General features: G+C 40.7%; 1 protein-coding gene across 1 annotated transcript in view; it reads right to left on the bottom strand.

Annotated features, from left to right (window-relative positions):
* Positions 1-209: 209 nt before the first annotated feature.
* Positions 210-18,520, bottom strand: part of KCTD3 (potassium channel tetramerization domain containing 3) — a 22,706-nt gene continuing 4,395 nt past the window's right edge. The window contains exons 7-17 of the mRNA XM_008936070.1: positions 17,480-17,570; positions 14,869-15,059; positions 10,868-10,983; positions 6,590-6,677; positions 6,335-6,451; positions 5,686-5,856; positions 4,185-4,340; positions 3,110-3,206; positions 1,490-1,674; positions 1,247-1,385; positions 210-905 (exon numbers count right to left, since the gene is read on the bottom strand). Of these exons, the coding sequence (XP_008934318.1) occupies positions 323-905; positions 1,247-1,385; positions 1,490-1,674; positions 3,110-3,206; positions 4,185-4,340; positions 5,686-5,856; positions 6,335-6,451; positions 6,590-6,677; positions 10,868-10,983; positions 14,869-15,059; positions 17,480-17,570 (1,934 nt within the window). The 3' untranslated portion in view covers positions 210-322. The remainder of the gene's footprint in view (positions 906-1,246; positions 1,386-1,489; positions 1,675-3,109; positions 3,207-4,184; positions 4,341-5,685; positions 5,857-6,334; positions 6,452-6,589; positions 6,678-10,867; positions 10,984-14,868; positions 15,060-17,479; positions 17,571-18,520) is intronic.

Genomic DNA, 18,520 nt, shown 5'->3' with positions numbered 1-18,520 from the left:
GGATTCCTTTAGCACCCTCCCTTCCCCCAAAACAAACAATCACAACATATCACATGCCTGACCACGTTTACGCAAGAATGCACAACAATATTTTGGACCAAGTACCGTACTACATTTTGGAGCGTGACATAAGGCCACACACCCATCCGGGCGACTCTTCTTCAGAGGTTTGGCAGCAGCCAGGTTCTTTCTCGGAACTGTACAATTTTCATTCTGGGTATCAGAACAAAGTCCCGCTCAGGAAACAACCCACCACACGTTATGTTACACCTGCTACCAGCCAGAGGGCACCCGCCCCTCATCTTTGCCCACCAGTCCCATTTTACAAGCCGTAGTCTTGGCAGGACGAGTCGTTCTTCCGGTGACGCGGTGAAGCGGCTGTCTTGGTGGGCGACGGAGAAGCCACACTGGGCAATTCAGGCCCACCTTCAGCAAGGACTGGTGCAGAAGCCAGGAGAGGTGCTTTCTTCCTTCCCAGGAAGCCAGCTCCTTCAAAACCCATCTTCTTTTTGCTTTCTGCTTTGGCTTCACTCTCCTCTTCTGGTCCTCTTCTTTTGAGATCCAGAGAATTCTCTGGCAGACGGTGACCCTCTGTAGTGCAACAACCACCTGCCTCTGTCACGCCTGTGCCTCGCGCTTCGAGCGCTGCCGTCAGGACCGCCTTCCTCTCAGCTGCACTGCCCTCAGCTGTTGCCTTCCTGGTCTCTGCCTGGCTTGAATTCCCATTTCCAGCAGCTGCCTTTTCTGTTGGGCTTTTGTTGGGCAAGTTAAAAGCCTGGAAGTCCCGGTAACTGTGAAAGCTCTCCGTTCGCCTTGCTCTTGCCAGCAGGGGACTTTCTCTGTATGGCCGCACAGAACCGTACGTGGCCGCTTCATGGATCGTTTCGTGGTGCTGCAGTTGAAGGCTTCAAAAAAGAAAAACAACCAAGGATGAGAAGAGCAGATGTTAGGCTCGGAATAGCAGTCAGTTCCCCTCCCACCCACCGGCACTCCCACTAAAATAGCAATGTACTCATCACAACACCCACAAAGGGCTCCCAGATCAGTTCAGATTCTCATAGGATACTTTAATCTGTACCCATCCAAACCAAGAGAAATGAAGGAGGGTATGCGTGTAGTTCAGGATACTTAGGGATAGCTTCAGGGGCTCAGCATTATGGTCACCAAACCCCTCTTTGCTTACCTGAAGGGTGAAAGCTTTGGTGTCTGCACCACCTGGTGCAGACAGGTCACCCTTGTGACTTACCTGGAATTAGATTCCCGCAGCCGGTTTGGCTGAACAACTGAGGTGGCAGGACTGATGTTGGGTGTGGCACAGCGAGACGTACTCAAGTCACACTGGTCAAGCAACTTGAGCAGCTCTTCCTCTGTGGGGCCACCAACATCTGAAAGAGACAGCTCTTAGTGCTCAAATCTCCTTACCGTAGTCATGCACATATATTAGGTCAGAAAAAGAACGAAACCACAGTCCTGGTATAACACAACTCACCTCTGTCTTCACTCTTATTAACCATGTCCATAGCTGTGGTCAGGTCCCACATCTGGATGCTGCCATTGGAGTGCCCAGTGAAAAGGTAGCGGCGTGGCCGCGAGCCCATTCTGCTGGATCCTTCACATTCTCGCACGGTGAACGACGAGATGGTAGTGCAGTCAACTGCCTGGATCTCACAGATCCTGCAGGGAGAGAAACCCCATGTTGCCAAAGCAACTGCACCTGGCAGAGCTTGGCCAGTAAAGTCAGTACTGTTCTGAATTTCTGAGAAGGCACCAAAGTTGCCATCAGAAAAAGACCTCTCTTCCAGGCAAAGTCCCTCCCCCTGCCCGACCGGCATGCTGCTCAGCCACAGGCAGTACCTCCTTCTCCCACTCCATCTACGGTCTTGCTACTTGTTTATTTTTATTAGGGAACACCCATATATTTGATCTCCCATTTGCAGTTTGCAGTTATTAGAAACCTAAGGGTCTCACAAGAATGACAGCAACTAGCCCCTTCAAATGCTAAAGACTCTAGGAAACTAATCTGCAGAAAAAGCACATTGAACCATTAAAAGATAAATGAAAAAATTCAAGGACAATAAATTCAAGTTTACCTATGCAGATCACTTTGGTGTTACAACAACTGCAATATTACCTGATGGGGTAGATCTCCACTGCTTTTTGCCCTTTATTTTAAAAGTTTATGTGGGGAGTGAGAGGAACAGGACTCCCAGAACTAAGCTGCTAAGCCAGACTTCACACCAGAGCATCACATATTCTGTGTAATTAGTTTTACTGGCCTTTGTATTGAGCTTTTTACTCAAGAAGTGCCAAAATAAGTCATCTAATAAAACCCTCCACTACACACAAATCTAGCCTGAAGAAAAAAAAAAAAAAAATTGCAAGCAGCACATCAGTAATCCACAGGGCCTCTGTCCTCAATTCAGAGGCCAACAGTGTTAAGGCATCAACATTTTCACCCAGATTCAAAGTTATTAGGCATGGGATGCCAGAATAATAAGCAGCCTAGAAATGAGAAGCACCATCTTTTCTGGTCTCTTGTCATCTTCCCAGACTAACAGGAAGAAAAGCAGCTGTGGTTATTTGGCAACATTTTTTACTACACTGGCAGCAATATAGTAGGATACTATGAAGTCGAAGCTAAGTAATTGTATAGCTGACCTAGAAGACAATCTCTCAGTTTTAAAGGCTCCAATATCTTCAAAGGGAGGAAGACAAGAAACTGCTTCCCTGCCTACCTTTGTGAGTAGTGTAATCCCAGCCACCAGCAACTGCAGCATTAGTTTTGAAATTTAACATTGGCATGGTACTCTGGCTGAGTGTTACAAGTTCTGAGGCACACAGATGTTTGTTCTGTGAGTTCAGTGGGCATACCATCATAAAGTAAGTCTCTGGCACCACATTTTCAAAATGCTGTTTGGCTCCTAGGTTATAGCAGATCATTAAGCACAGATATAGTTCTATTACTAACACACAAAATAGAGTCCAGCCAGAGCTGTCAGGCACATTAGAAGCTTGCTCAGTGCAAGTGCACACATCCCAAGGGATGGGAGATGCTGCCACCTGAGCAGTCCTGCTCCTTTCCCACTTAAAACCCTAAACATGGAGGTACCTTTTCCCAGTTGAAGACAGCCTTACAAACAGCTTATTAGTGATGGGAACAACTTTTTGGATAAACACCTGTTGATCATCACGTTCACCAAAGGGTCCTAGAGAAAAAAAGAAAGATCACTTTTTTGTTTGTTTCAGTTCCCTCAACCACTTTCCCACACAGTCCTGAAGACCTAAACTCATAACAACTGCAACTTTCAAGCATCAGGACCAGGGAAACAAAGATGACTAATAGCTAGAAAAAGCCATCCAGCGCTTAGAAGGCTCTACAGATACAAATCTTTTTTGTCCATTTGTTTTAAAGGATATCCACTCTTGAGTTTCTTGCATGTCTGTTCCTGGAGGAATTACTATATCAGTACAAACTCTATGTTAGGCCTCTGTAACAACAGTAAGTACTTTCTTATTTTGCAGCTCCTGGATGTCTGAAGGCTTAATCAGATTTCTTGCTGTAGGACTCACCCCACCCTGTGTTCACAAGGCATCCTATTCATCAAAGCTTCATTTGCAAGACTTAGACAACAAAGCAATCCAGACTACCTGTCTGACCACACTGACTGACATGCATTCCTTTGGTACCCTGCTGTAGCCATGTGCTAGCACTACTGGCCACTGCAGTTTCCAGGCTTCAGTGAACTTTGTCACAACTTCAAATTCATTCAAGACTTTGTCACATGTGCATCATGTAACCCTGAAGAACAGTGAAAACAAATTTGGTGTAGACCCAAACCTTGCCATGCTCATCTGCTTTAATACAGTCTCTTGTGCTTTCAGTCTTTAGTTAAACCAAAAGCGAACTGCTACAGCAGTTTGCCAAAGGGTACAGTATCCACGTTTGAAAGTTCTTCCTCTCTTTTCCTCGTCTTCAGAATACACCCTTTAAGAGTACTCACTCCATACAGCCTAAAACAGTGAGTATTTCCAGGTGAATCTTACAAAATGTTGGCATCTTTACAAGGGGAGAGCAGTACAGAAGAGTTTACAGCCATCAGGATTACAGGGTTAACAGTCTGTTAAACCTTTATGAGACCAGTGAATGTACAGGCTCAGCACAATGCATTGGAGAGACACCCTACCAATGTCATTTCCAGAGCAGTAACTGCCATGACTCTCTGCTTCCTCCAGGGACAAGATCTTGAATGACGCAAGAGGTGTTGAACCTGGCTGAGTTGAAATCATGCCCCGGAAGCGAGTCACAGTCCATGTCCGTACATGGTTGTTATCAGCACAAACTAAAAAGGAAAAGATGTACAATAACATTTACAAGAGATGACAAAACTTTTGAGATAAACTTCTCTAATGATTTCTATCTGACAGTTTTTCAAGATTGAGCAATCAAGTGGAATTCAGTCAATGTCAGGTCACATAGCATCTCCAGACATTTATCTAACAATCCACAAATTGTGGCTGATGTCCTGTTTTCTATTAGTTTTGTCTCTTCCCTCAGAAATTGAAGAAAAAAACTAAGGCAGGTAGAACACAACATTAATGTCTGACTGAGTCGGCACCAGTAGCCTACAGCACGCTCCAATCTTCTGTGTGCAGGTGCTAGGACAAGTCATGTCATGAAAGCAGCCTGGCAGCAGAACTCTCATCACACTATAGTGCTATAGTGCTCTATTTCATTCATCAGTTACTCAAGTTTTCTACATACAAGACATGCTCTTTCCCAGCTCTGAAGGTTTAGCACCAAGTTGCAGGGGAACAGATGACCCTTTGAGCTGTTTGATTGCAGTATAATTGGATACCATGTTTCCTGTTCTTTTTTTAAAAAAAAAAAAAATAAATTGGGAAAGCAGCAGAAAGTAAATCTGTTCTCTGCCATGCACTGGTTGCTGGACTCAGAGTGAAACAGACTCTTACAGAGGGAGAAGTAATTGCATCTTCCCTGAAAGCAAGAGACTTTCCTGAGCATACGATAGGAGAGACAGGAGACTGCTGAGAAAATAAACAGTCAGCCCTTTGAAGCCATGGGAATGCTTTTTCTAGGGACCAAGAGGAGACAATCCACATTTTGCTGTAATCCAGAAATCTCCTGAAAGGCTGTTAAAAGATGACAAGTCCTAAAAGACCTGGCAACAACAGCAAGACTTGACAGGGATGCATTTGCTTACAAACTCTTGTATTTCCACAAATGGAAACCTTGGAATAAGACACAAATGAAAGTTAGTTGTTCTAGTATCTGGTCAAATAAAACCTAGGCCTTTCAACTGCTAAAGTCTTTTTTTTTTTTACTGTGAGGGTGACGGAACAGGCTGCCCAGAGAGGTTGTGGAGTCTCCTTCACTGGAGTCATTCAAAACCCGCCTGGACGCCTTCCTGTGTGATGTACTCTAGGTGACCCTGCTCTGGCAGGGGGGGTGGACTAGATGATCTTTTGAGGTCCCTTCCAACCCCTATGATTCTATGATTCTTTGAAGAAGGCTTACTTTAAGAAAGAGGATCCAAGCCCATCTAGCCCCTCTCCTGCCCCCAAATCTGAACAATGCAAGTTATAAAGCAATGCACACAAATACTTCACTGCTCAGGAGGAGGGGAGAATCACCGTTATAAATTTGTGCACAGAAGAGAAAATTACCTGACACAAGATGTTTCTCTGAGAGCATGATCTTCGTAACAGGACTCCGATGAACTGTGAAGGTCTGAAAGAGCTGAGGCCCAGACCCAACTGTTTCTGGGTGCTGTACAATCACTCTCACTGCTCCAGAGCTGGTGCCATATGCAATCTCAATCCAATTGCCGCTTACAACTGAAGCAAGTAAAACCACAGTTGTTCCCCCCAGGAATGAAAGCATGTCTTAATGGGGCCAGGGAATGAGGCAGTAGATAACAGTATTTCCAAGTTTCCACAGTTAGATAGATATCTATTTTAAACACTGGTTACTCATTATTTTGCCATGAAGAGGACATTTGCTCATATTCTATACTACACTTTTCATCACTGTCTTAACAACAACTTTCTCTCCTTTTCTCTCCTCCCTCCTAGATGTGAAAGAAGAGATGGATCAAGTCATAATATGAGATATTTTGGCACTCCTCACAGTGATATGGTCAATATATGCCACACACCATTAATTTTTTTTGCCTTAGTGAGAGGTAAATGGCAATGCAGCAACAGAAAAAGCCCATTTAGCGAAAAAAAAAAAAAAAAACCAACCCCAAAACAACCAAATAAATCCCACATCAGTAACAGACCCTCACTGAAGAGACAGTGATACAATACTGACTTGTTTTAGGCGTGAGGTAGACACTGAGTGCTGTTATAGCATCATTGGAAGGATCATGGTACAATTCTGTCACCAGAAGGTCATTGTCCTTCATCCGCAGTGGGAACTTCTGCATGTCTACAGGGAAGAGACATTTCCTTATTACTCTGAATAGACAAGAGTTCTTCTAAGGTAGCTCAGGCAACAACTAAAATGTTACAAACAAAGCTGCTCAGTACCACCTCCTTTTTATTCTACCCCAGTCCCATTTCTTACCTATATAGTAGATAGAGCCATTGTTACAGCCCAGTAGCAGAAAAGACCCAGCAGTATCATAGCTTGTGATAGGAACAACATCCTGAACCTAATGCAAACAGAAAGGGAAAAAAAAAAAAACCAAAAAAAACAACAAATGAAGACTAGGTTGCTACTTTCTCAGTTTTCAGATATTTTTGGTACATTTTGTTAACAACATCTGATTTTGGTAGTGGTCTGAAGCTGTTCTGCATACACTCACACATACAATGGCGTTCTCAAAGTGCACTGGTCAATCACATTCCTCTACCAAACCAGATCTCAAGTCATGGAGTTCAGCAGAAGCATGCAGACAAGTTAGCACAACTGCTCTGGAAGATCCTCCTTCATGTGAAGGCACAAAGCTTTGAGTGTTGCAGCTAAACCACGTCTTCAAAAGAGGATTTCTTTTCCAATATGCAAAATGGGTGTACTTCAGACTTTCTGTCCTATCCCTTCTTCCCTTTCTGACAACTGCTTAAGAAATTGCTGGGCAAAAGAATTAGACGTTGCCTCACTAAGCCTTCCTTTACTCTCAGTTCTTGTGTCCTTCTGCCAGCCTCTCCAGAGTGATCTCAGCCTTTAGCAGGTATATGAGCAGAGAAATATCTTGTCCCATTAAAATTTCCCACTTCCTATACACATCTGCACCGAGTAAGCTGGAAGGCAGCCCTGTCACATCTTACTTACTGGTCTACAACTTAAGGTGAGAGATTAAGAATGCCCTCTCTTTGCCCTCTAGGATCAAAAGGAATCCTTATTCCCTCAGGTAGGACAGACATCTCAAGCAAAGAAAAAATTTAGTTTAAACTAGGTATGATCTCTTATCTCAAGCAATTCCTTTTTGCTTCAGCCCTGAGGAAGAAAATGCCAAAAGCCATTCCATCCAGAGCACTCAAACATGCACAAAGTCATAACATTTTTCCTGACCCCACATGTTTTGGTCAGTCCACTTAATGGACAGTGAATACTAATTCAGGGAAATTTCAGCTTAAGTTCTTATTTATCTCTGACCAACAGCACCAAGACTTCTGATTGCTTCAGAGACTTCTAAAATCAGTTGCAAAACACCTACAATGAATCTGTTGGATAAAAGCAAAACAAACAAACCAAAGGAACTTCCTCTCACCCCGAAGAGCTAGCACTCTAAACCAGTACCCATTCCTAACCTAAGGATAGTCTGCAAGTCCCTGAAACATAGTCTCAGCCTACCAGTTAGCCTAAGAGAAGGCTGCAACATGAATACAACTTTGTGTATTTTCAGGAAGGTGGGAAAGAGGGTGGTGCAAGGGAGGGAGACAGGCACTTTCCCTCCTTTCTTTAAAGAACTATGCCTCTCTCTTAGTTATGCTCACTCATAATTCAGTACAAGAGCATAAAGGCAAGAAACTAAACAGTCTCCCCATCTAAGAATCTGCAGTTCAAGGTGCTCTCCAGTTCTGTGGATCAAAGGTATATACAGAAGCTCCCCCTGCAAAAAGCTTACAAAACTAATGAAGGTAGAGGCAACCCATCAACAGATATACCAATTTACTCGTCACCTTACAGAAGGCAAAACAACTGCAAGGAGAGGTCTCTGAGCAGGAGGACCCACAATGCTGCTGACAGCAAAGATGGACTGATTGGGTCAGACAGATGATACAAAACAAGGGGAGTCCTTCCTTCTGCAGGAGCAGAGATAGGAACACCAGAGGTGACTCAGCAGTTGAACCTACCAAGATGTGGACTTTCATTAGGAAACAGAGTGACAGCAGTCACCAGTAAAACACTGCCAGTGAGAATCCTCACTTTGCAGTGTCAGTTTTTCTATCACATTACCTCTTATTCTAGAACACTAAACATTCTGCTTCCTTTAAGTTCTCCTATGCTAAGAATTTCATTACTGAAGTATGTAGCAGCCATGACCTTCTCTCTTCGTTGCATGTAACTGAAACACTGCCAAAGAAATAAGCACTAGGGAAACCACTGCAGCTAGTCTGCTCAAATCCCCAAGAAGCAGAGAGAACCAATTAGAGACAGAGGTCACAGTTACAGAGTTACAGTTCAGGGTGCAATACATCAAATAACAAAAATCACAGTGTATGGAAGGATAGCTTTGCATGAACTAAGCCTCCTTAAGTTAGGACTTAGGCATCAGTAAAGAAAATCTGAAAGGAAACAAAGCTCTTGGTCTGAAATGGGGCATTGGCACATTCTGTTCCTCAACACCACTTTAAGTGCAGCAAGTAGGAACACATCCCAAGCCCAGAGCTACTCATGCTCCAGGGCAACTCATGGAAAGCAGTTACACAAGAAACACAGACCCACAGAATGGTTTGGGTTGGAAGGGATGCTCAACGATCATCTAGTTCATATCTCGCCCATGGGCAGGGACATCTTGCACTAGATGAGGTTGTCCAAAGTGCTGTCCAACCTAATTTTTAACACCTGCTCATCCACATCATCTCTCTGACTCTGAGCAGAGTAGAAATATGCTTCTGCTAGCTGTGCTTGTACAACCCCCAAAAGATATATCCTCATCATCCATTTATTTTCACTTTTATTAAACCAAAGGTATAAAGACTTGAAATCCTCTGGGGGGAAAAAAAAAAAAAAGAAAACCAAACAAACAACAACAAAACCACAACAAACCAAACATCACTAGTGAGCTGGTGGCAGGCTACTCAATCATACACTGTTTTCCCCCCACATCCCTGATGGGGGCCTTTCAACTCAGTTTCCCTGTGGCTCTCCCCTTGGGTCTGATCACTGGCACCAGTCCCAAGCTAACCATAGCACCTGACTCCCTACAGTTCATGCATTCTCATGAGGAATTTGAAGATCAGAGGCTGGCACTTAAATCTTTAATGGGGTTCTCCAAGAAGAAAGTGTTCCAAAGGGAGATAAAGATTCATAGAAAGTATTTTTTTTTTTTTTTTTTTTTTCACTAACAAAAGAGCCCAAGGTACAGAAAACACCTCAAAATGGGTTGGATTTGGGTGGGGTTGGTTTGTTTTGGATTTTGTTCATTGTTCTGGTTTTGTGGGGGGTGGGGTTTTTTTTTGTTTGTTTGTTTGCTTGTTTTTTAAAAAAAGGGAGCTATTTGCACTTTCCAGGGAAAAAAAAAAATAGAAAGCCAAAAGCCTCCAGTTTAGGGCATACAGGCATATAAGCCCCTCTTAAAGATTTTTCTACTCTTCAAAAAGAAATGCTTTCAACAAAGGAATTGTCAGTTAAACTGAGGAACTATTAATGTGATCAGAAAGATATCTCTGGCTTGCCCAGAAACAAAGAAGATGAATGGGACATCAGTTTTAATTCCCTACGACTTCCTCCTTTAGAAAACACTGTCAAACACCAGCATTAAGTTGTCTCTGAGCAGGAGATTCTGAAGGGCAGCAACAGAGCTTTAAATAATATTTTGCTTAACTCAATACCATACTAACATGCTTGTCTCTGCTGCAGAAGCAGTGCAACCCCATGCTTATTATCTGTGTTATTTGTTAGCAGTACTGCCACTTATGGGTTGAATCTGAACTTTGTCAGCAAACAATGCAGAAGCCTTAGGTCAGTTTTACCTCTTGAGATCTGCAAGGCAATTTTAGGATTTTTTCATTGCACCCAGGTTCTGTGCCACAAAGATGTAGAAGTAGATCTGGCTGTGTTACAAAATTTGTTATTTACATCAATGCTCAACTATTTTCTCAGACTCATACAGACTCCAAGGATCTCTCTATTTGATATGCATTCTGACAACAGGAATAAAGTCAGTGCAGCCAGAAGCATCCACATGCAAGACAGACATTTTTAAAGCACCATGTATATTTCTGCTGAAGAGTCTCCCACTGTAAAACAACTTTTGGGATCCTCAGATACCAGTCTGTCTTTTTTTCTTTCTTCTTGCAGATGAAATTTGCAAGTAAAATTGCTGTCACACGTCTCATCATTTTTTTTTTTTTTTTTATTTCTTATGATTGCAGTGACTTTTTACCAAGTTAGTAATCCACAAGGAAGTTTAAATATACATACACTTGACATTTATTTCTCTAAATCACACCACATCCTTTTATTTGAATTTTTCAGTACATGCTTTTTTACGATTTCAACATTCTGGTTACAGGCACAATACTCAGATACCAAGGTGGCAAACTGTAACACAGGACAGGGCTGAAAACTCTCTGACAAGCTTTTCACAGATGCTTTTAGGTTACTTTATTCTCTTTTTGCTAGAAAGACATACAAACTTATTAAAAGTGATGTGAAAAATTGAACTGAACACACCTGCCAATGCTGAGTCACAGCGTTCCACACTCCCACTTTCCCTGTATGGCTTGTAGCCACCAACTGGTTGCCAATGAAGAAGAGAGCATCTACAGGGACTCCAAGACTGAATACTCCTACAAAAAATAAAGAGTCTATGAAGCTCATCTAAAATAAAGAGAAAACCACAGTAACAATGGAATCTCCCTACTTATTATCCTATGTCATACATACTACAGCAGCAAGTAAAGACCAGCCAAAACTGGGGGTGCAATGTGCTAGGTGAGGTACCATGCAAGCATAAAACTTGGTTCCATCAAATTAAATGGCAGCATGATGTAATCTCTGCTGATGCAATCATTACTAAGGACGGAGGCAAGTGGAGGAAGAATACCCCACACAAAATATGCATTCCTTATTTTTCTACAGCCATCAAGTTCTCAAATGGCTTTCTACACCCTAAGGCATTAAAAGAAATAAAATAAAAATCCTATTACAGTAAGCAGTACATGTTTGTTTGGTTGTTTTTTTGTTGGGATTTTTTGTTTGTTTTTTTTTTTTTTTTTTTTTTTTTTTTATCTGGGACTATTAAGTGTCATTTTAAGAAGCAGTAATTTCATGGGTTTTGCTAGACAAATTTTTGCCATACTAGTTTGCAATTACATTTTAAAGTATTACAAGTTCTCACTGCCTTTTTTTTTTTTTTAAGTCAAATCAGTCTGAAAACTGTATTTTAGAAACTAAATACAGCTTCAAGGCTTTATCCTTATTCTTGGGAAAAGAGTGAACAACCCCAATGCGACACTACTTGAATACATCCAGATTTTTAGCAGAAATATTTGAACTCATAAAAATAAAGCCTCCAAAAGCTTCTTTCTTTCCTACTTGCTCTTTTCATCTCCAGTTCTTTAAGTTTGGTTACAGGTATAAGTGAAGAGTACAGGCTATTATAAATTGAAATAGGGTACTAGTTTCACCAGTCAATCACATACTACCTGAATCTGGAAGACAAAGACTTACCAGCAAATTCTTGCCTTCCAAATAAAGCAAGTGTGGCATCAAGAACATTTCACTTGATCAAAACACTGCAGAACACGACTGGCATTGATGACTATGGTCATGGTAGAACTAACATCTGAGCTTTCCAACAAAATCTGCCCTCTCTTTACAGCTTCCTTGTCTCATCACAGATCTAACACAAGTATTTTTTGTTGAACTACAAGCTTGGATAACGTACTACATTTTGTACTATTTAATATACCATGTATTTAAAAATTATAAAGTTTAGCAAACTAAAAAGGTCTGAGATAATTTCCATGTCTGCCAGCTGTGACATCCAGCAAACTGGCCCTGTAAGTAACTCGGTTCAAAGGTAATTCCAGGCTAAGTTTTACTGCCTGATAAGTACAACAATCATTACTGCTCGGGATACATTACACTACCAAGTGTCAAGCTTTACTCACAAGTTTCCTATTCCATACTGCTTGCTCTATATATATGACTCCTCACTAACATATTTTAACTGCAGCAGAGAGATGTCTTCAAAACAAGGGTGCCCAACAGCTGGAAAACTTCCCAGTACTGTTTTGGACAAATTCAAATGAACAGTGCCACTCCTAAACAAGAAGCAGCCCTCTGTTACACCCCAAGAAGGAACTTCAGGAAGCTCAATATATACTTATGTTTTAATTAGCATGCTAAACTGTTTTCCAAGGCAGAGTACAATCACCTGACGCAGATAAGATTCAGCAGTACAGGATACATAAAGGCAATAATAAAAAATCCACAGAAACAACTAGAATTGATTACTCCAGAGAAGGATGAGATTCAAGGAAATCAAGGAAGACAGCTTGAATGGTCTGGAGGAATTTGAAGTGTCAGTCCTGCTTAGGCTCAACAATCCTGAGACCCATCCACAGGGGAGACAATGCTATATGTAATGACAGGCTCTTGTCTTAAGGGTCCCTCTCAGTAAAATACTGCTTACAGCAGCAATCCAGCAGCAATGTCTTATGTAAGTAATATTGAAAGGAAAGAGAGCGCTCTGGGAGAGCTCCATCACAAAGATGCCAGCCCACACAATTTTCTGAGGATGGTGTCATCAGGCTCCAACGACTGTTTGGAACAAGTAGTTTCTTTCACAAGATGATAGCAGTATCTCTAACAAAAAGCAAGACCGCAAGCATTTGCCACTACAAGGAAACAAGACAGCTATTTTCAAGTTATTACTATTAAACACCAGCATATTTTAGTTTTGTTTTTTTTTAACGAAACAGTATGACCTATTATCCAAGAGAGGAACAGTCCACTTGGGTCAATGTTAGTTGGACTAAAGACTCCATCCTGTAGGCACTTTCTCTCTGCTTCTCCCTGCCCCAAGTAGCATTTCCTTTGTTTCACAAAGTCACTTCAAGCAGCACAGCCTCTTTAGCAAAAGGGTTTCCTTTAGTTTTGTTGCCATGGTCAGTCACAGTCTGAGTTATTGGAACCTTACAGCACTGGTATATTTTACAGTTTTTATTTGAAGTAAAAGTGGTTTTTTGCATCTCCGCACTTGATTTCCCAAAAAAACCAAGACGTTGATCTTACTGGAAATCCCAAGGTAACAGAAGCAGCCAAATCAAACCAGAAAATGCAGGAGGAATGTGATAGCACAGCACTTAAAGCAATGCCTATTACAGGAGTACAGCTGTCACATTAACTCTCCCCCTGCCTTTAATATCTGGTCAGGGGAAGCATAACAGAAGGAAAGGCTTCTCAAGTACATTTAGAAATATTTCTCATTCAACTATCAGACACATCTTTCAGGTTTTATTATTTTCTTTAATACAATGGAATCTCTTTTTCTGTTTTGCTGACCATGACTACATACAAGAACTCCGAGTCAGAGGTAAAAGAGCTGTATACAGCTGCATTATCTCATGCAAGACCTTTGCCTTTCCCCATCTTCAAATCTAACTTGGTGCTTCCACTCATTCAGGCATGAAAAAAAGCAACAGCTGTTAACATAGCTAGAAATTGCCAGAGTATCTTTCAAGTAAGCTCTTCCTTTAAAGTCACAGAGATGAAAACTTGAATTTGGTAATTTTGACTTTAATTAATGCCCACGTTAATTCTCATGACTTCAACTATGGAGATACATAAAATAATAAATAAACTCAGCATTGAGTTTCAGACAAAAGCATCCACATAAGGAGATTGCTGTCATACTTTTTTAGCACTATCCACTGCCAGAGAAAACAGATATTACTGGCAATTCAGACACCAAAGATTAGGCTAGAGGAAGTTCCTAATAACACTCTCTTCACTGCCTCCCAAACTTGCCCTGTATTTGAACAACAATGAATCAGACAAGGCCTCAGATCAGTACCAAGGAATATTTACTTCTGAAAATGTCTTTTTGTTGTTTCCGAAGCCTCCTTCATTGTGTGTCCCTCAGTGCCCAAGTGTACAAGCAGTAATTCCTGTATGCTTAGGGCAGTAGAGTGTGCTTTCTCCCCACCGAGATACCCAAGTTACAAAATGAAGAAGTTTTAATTTTCCAATTTCCATCTGTGTGCTACATTTGGCTGAGAATTGATACCTTTTCATCTCTGTGTCAAAGTACAGCTTTAATAAGATAAAGGAACGAAAAGAGCAGAATCTCTCAGTATCTGCAGCTTTCCATCTCAGAAACTTAGTTCCTTTGTGTTTTGGCCCAGATTCAAATGCACATCCGGGGAAACGTTTAACTCTAATTTGCAGCTTCACACAAAAACTCAGTCTGAACCAAAAGTGTTAGTTAGCATTTGTTCCGTAAAGATACTGCTTAATTATTAATCTTTTTGTTTTTGAGGAAGGATTTCTCTATCGTGACAGAGAAAGAAGTTAATACGCTTCAATATGTTGGTTATTGTAGCTTGTTTTGTCCCTTTGTGAAACCGCTTACCAAACACTGTTGATCATACATAGCTCAAAATAAGCCAGTCTTTTTTGGTTAAACATACACAGAAAGAGAAAAAAACCCAAGCAATTATATTTACCGATTTCACTGCCACTACCACCATCCTGAATGCTCCACAAGATTATGCTGCTCTCTGAGGCAACTGCAACCATCTTATCCTTGTCTCCATGAGGTCCTCCAACCACTTTAGCATTGAGAGCCACTCGCTCTATCGTCCAGTCCAGGTAGGGACTCGTGAACACCTGCTGCCACCCAGATGATTCCTTAATTCTGGAAGGGCAAAGGAGGGAATGGTGAGCAGAGGTCAGAGATTCAGAAACAGACATGTCAGTCTAAGCCTGAAGCAATGGGGATGATTCAGCCAAAAGCTTGGGCTAGCCAGGAGATAGAGAATGAGGTTTAGCACAAGACTTTAGAAGAAATGTCTGTTAATTTCCAGAGGCAAGGTGTCTCACATATCATGTAAGAAGACACCCAACCATGCTGTAGCATAAAGCTGTGCTATCTAGCCACATTTGCTGTTTATGGTATACCATAAACAGACTATACCAAATTGACTATAACCTTTATCTTCAGAGGATTCATTTGCCTCTGCAATTTTAAAGGCTTACATGATGACAAAAAAGGAAAATTTATCTGATTTAATTTTAGGCAATAATTTAAATACTTTGCAATTGAGCTACAGCACAGTCAAATTATGTAAATGGTAACATGGAAGGCAAAAACTTTAATCTATAGTGGGTTCACTGTTGTCATTCATGACTGCACTTCAGAATTTCATCCTGCCAGGAGATGGAAGTACCACAGATCACTGTGCTCTACCCACACAGCATGTAGAAGAAATTGCAGTCAAGTGACTTAAGAGCAGGGCTGCAATATCCATTAGACTTTAGATAGAACCAAGACATTCTCACAAGCCGTTTTATAAAGTTTTGAAGACTTTTCCCATATTTCAAAGGGAAAAAAAACCCCACTGTCATTAGGAAGCACTGTGCTTTGATGTAGCTTTTTACTAAAATAATTACCTTCCACTGCTTAAAGAGTATGTGTTACAGGCAGCACAAAAGAAAGTCACAAAACTAAACATCTGAATATATTTCATTTCTTACTGTGTCAGATTCACTGTCCAGTCCACTACAAATTACCGCTTACTTTGATAAGTGATTCTGGCCAAAATTCAGATGCTGCCCTTACATTACAATAATCCTGATAAGAACATTAAAAATCACTTCACTTGACTGCAACACAGTAGTACAGGCAAGCTATATTAAAACTTGTGGTAGAGGAAAGCAGTTTTAAGTGTATGTTTTCTCCTCATATACTAGATTTTCAGAAACGACTTGGCAAATTAACTTGTCTAGCAATAAAAACCACACAGGTAGTAAGATGGAACAAAGAGGGGGAAAAAGCTGTTACCAAAGTTATATAAGAACAGAATGGAGAAGGGAAAATTCCACCACTGTATTCCTAGAGTTCCTGTAAGCTCCAGAAGAAAAAAATATTCAAATCAAGACAAGACTGCTACCTTGAGTCACTATGAGGAAAAGCAGCATTTAAAATTGGCATATTGACCTATGCCCTCCTCCAGCAACCACTGAAGTCTGACGTGCTTCATCAAAAGCATCAATAATGACTTAAGTTCAATGGTAACAAGTCTCATTAAGTAGATTAGGAAGCAGGAAAGAGGCAGAGTCTTTCACTTAAGTGAGCTAGCATCCACAGAAAACAGTCAGAGATAAAATCCTAAGGAGGGGACAACTAGCACAAAGACAATTGCAAACCATTGCTTCTTTCTCCAGTCAGATCGTATTAAGCATAATTGAAAACAAGAACATTAAGTAGAGCAAGAGAAGCCCTATTTAGTACAAATTAAATCAAAACAAACTGCAGTGGAGAATACAAGAGATGTTAGACGTGATTTAAGTCACCAAGTTTAAGCAAGTAAATGAATATTCTATATATGAATGTATATGAAGCAAACTATAGCTTTGGCTTGGCAGCAACAAAAGCAGCTATTCACATTACACTTCATATTGTACCTCCTGTTTCTGAACCACACTGACAGCAATGTTTGTTTTTGGCAACAGCTCTCATTAAAACACTACTTTTCATTGAAAAGACAGCCACTAATTAAATCGACTACCAGATCTGAACTAAAAACAGCTTCTGTAATATGAAGGTGGTACTTACTCTCACTCGATGTTAAAAAAAATAGCCAGTTTGTTTACAAGACACCCAGATGAAGTAGCAAATACTTAAGAGTTCTGCTAAGCCAAAAAACTTGAAGTTTAACACCAGGTGCATCACTTACATAGCAGAAATCCATGAATCGTTTCAAGTCCTTTGACAATCTAACTTCACTGTTTGTTTTCAAACCCATATAGTAGAAAGAACTTTTAAAATTAATCTTCCCTTTAACAAGGCCTGCTTTAAAAAAGGCTTTTGAATTAGTTAAATTGGAGTCTATTACTTTTACAATGGCATCAAGAATTTACATCAAAGCAGCAAAATTTGAATCCCTAACAAGCAGTTTATTTGCACAAGGAAAACTAGCCATTCATATTTACAGAAGCAGACTGACTGCATGTGACCTACTGTCATTTCAGAGTGAAGCAAACTTTTTGCTTTGCTTATAACAAATTACCATTTTTTTTAGACTCTTGTAACCTAAAAAGCAACTATATTCATACCTGTAGCAAACAGCAAAATGGGCATAGGCAGCTACTATCCAATTGTGGTGGCCAGCTACAATTAGGACTTTTCGCGGGTCCACAGGAAATCCTGAAGAACAACAAAGCTGAAGTCAGTCAAGTGATGGGTATTGGAAGATGATCAGAGACATCTAGAACAGGACGTGGCTCTAGGATATGCAACAGAAACTTTGATATTGAAGTTCCTCAGGAAGCATTTCAGGTCAGCTAGGTTCTAGCTAGCAATATTAATCCTTACCATCCTTACAGCTGTTACAGCTCTTACATGGACAGAAGGCATTTAATCTCAGTTACTACAAAGCAAAGTCTTCATAAGAGAAAGAAGCAAGCACGTGCCTCAGATTTTCACTGATCTGCCAAATTGGTAAAAAGATTTGAAAATTGTTATCAAATAAGAAAGAATGCTTTTTTGTAAAAGTTATTTCCAAATAGTTGGTGCAACTGCGTCTTATTCTTCCAGGCCATTCAACTAAAATTTCCAGTAGATCAGAATACCTACAGCTCCTCCATTTATTATTTAGTGGGAGCATGCCTATTTCTGATCTATAACCAAATTAGGTTTGGCAGAAGTGTTGGATGGCACTGGAAATCAGTGGTTACTTTCCTGAGTTAGCTCTTGCCCTTGATATGCTAAAGAACTAATGCCTAAAGACTACATCTTACTTCTCATTTTCCCCTAAGACTGCACTCTTCCAAACCTACAGCAACTCACAAAGAATCAGCAATTCTTATTCAAGGCTTATTTTTGTGTTACATACATATAGATTCACCTTTTAATATACTCTAGATTTTCCTAACACTGCTACAATTTACATGATTGTAGCAGAAATATGACACTTCTAACTGCATCATTTTGCTTGCAATGTCAAAAGCTGTAAAATGACAATATAATCCTTACTTAGTTTTTATATATTTTAAATGGAAAGTACTCTACATAGTCAAACAACTGAAGACTATCTTTAGTCCAAAAACTCAGCTCTTGCAGGCCAAGGTAGGCGTACCAGGAGCAAGAAAGAGGTG

Source organism: Merops nubicus, unplaced genomic scaffold (assembly GCF_000691845.1).
Source record: "Merops nubicus isolate BGI_N331 unplaced genomic scaffold, ASM69184v1 scaffold6952, whole genome shotgun sequence".
NCBI classification, from domain to species: domain Eukaryota; kingdom Metazoa; phylum Chordata; class Aves; order Coraciiformes; family Meropidae; genus Merops; species Merops nubicus.
This window is presented reverse-complemented; position numbering and strand designations above follow the sequence as displayed.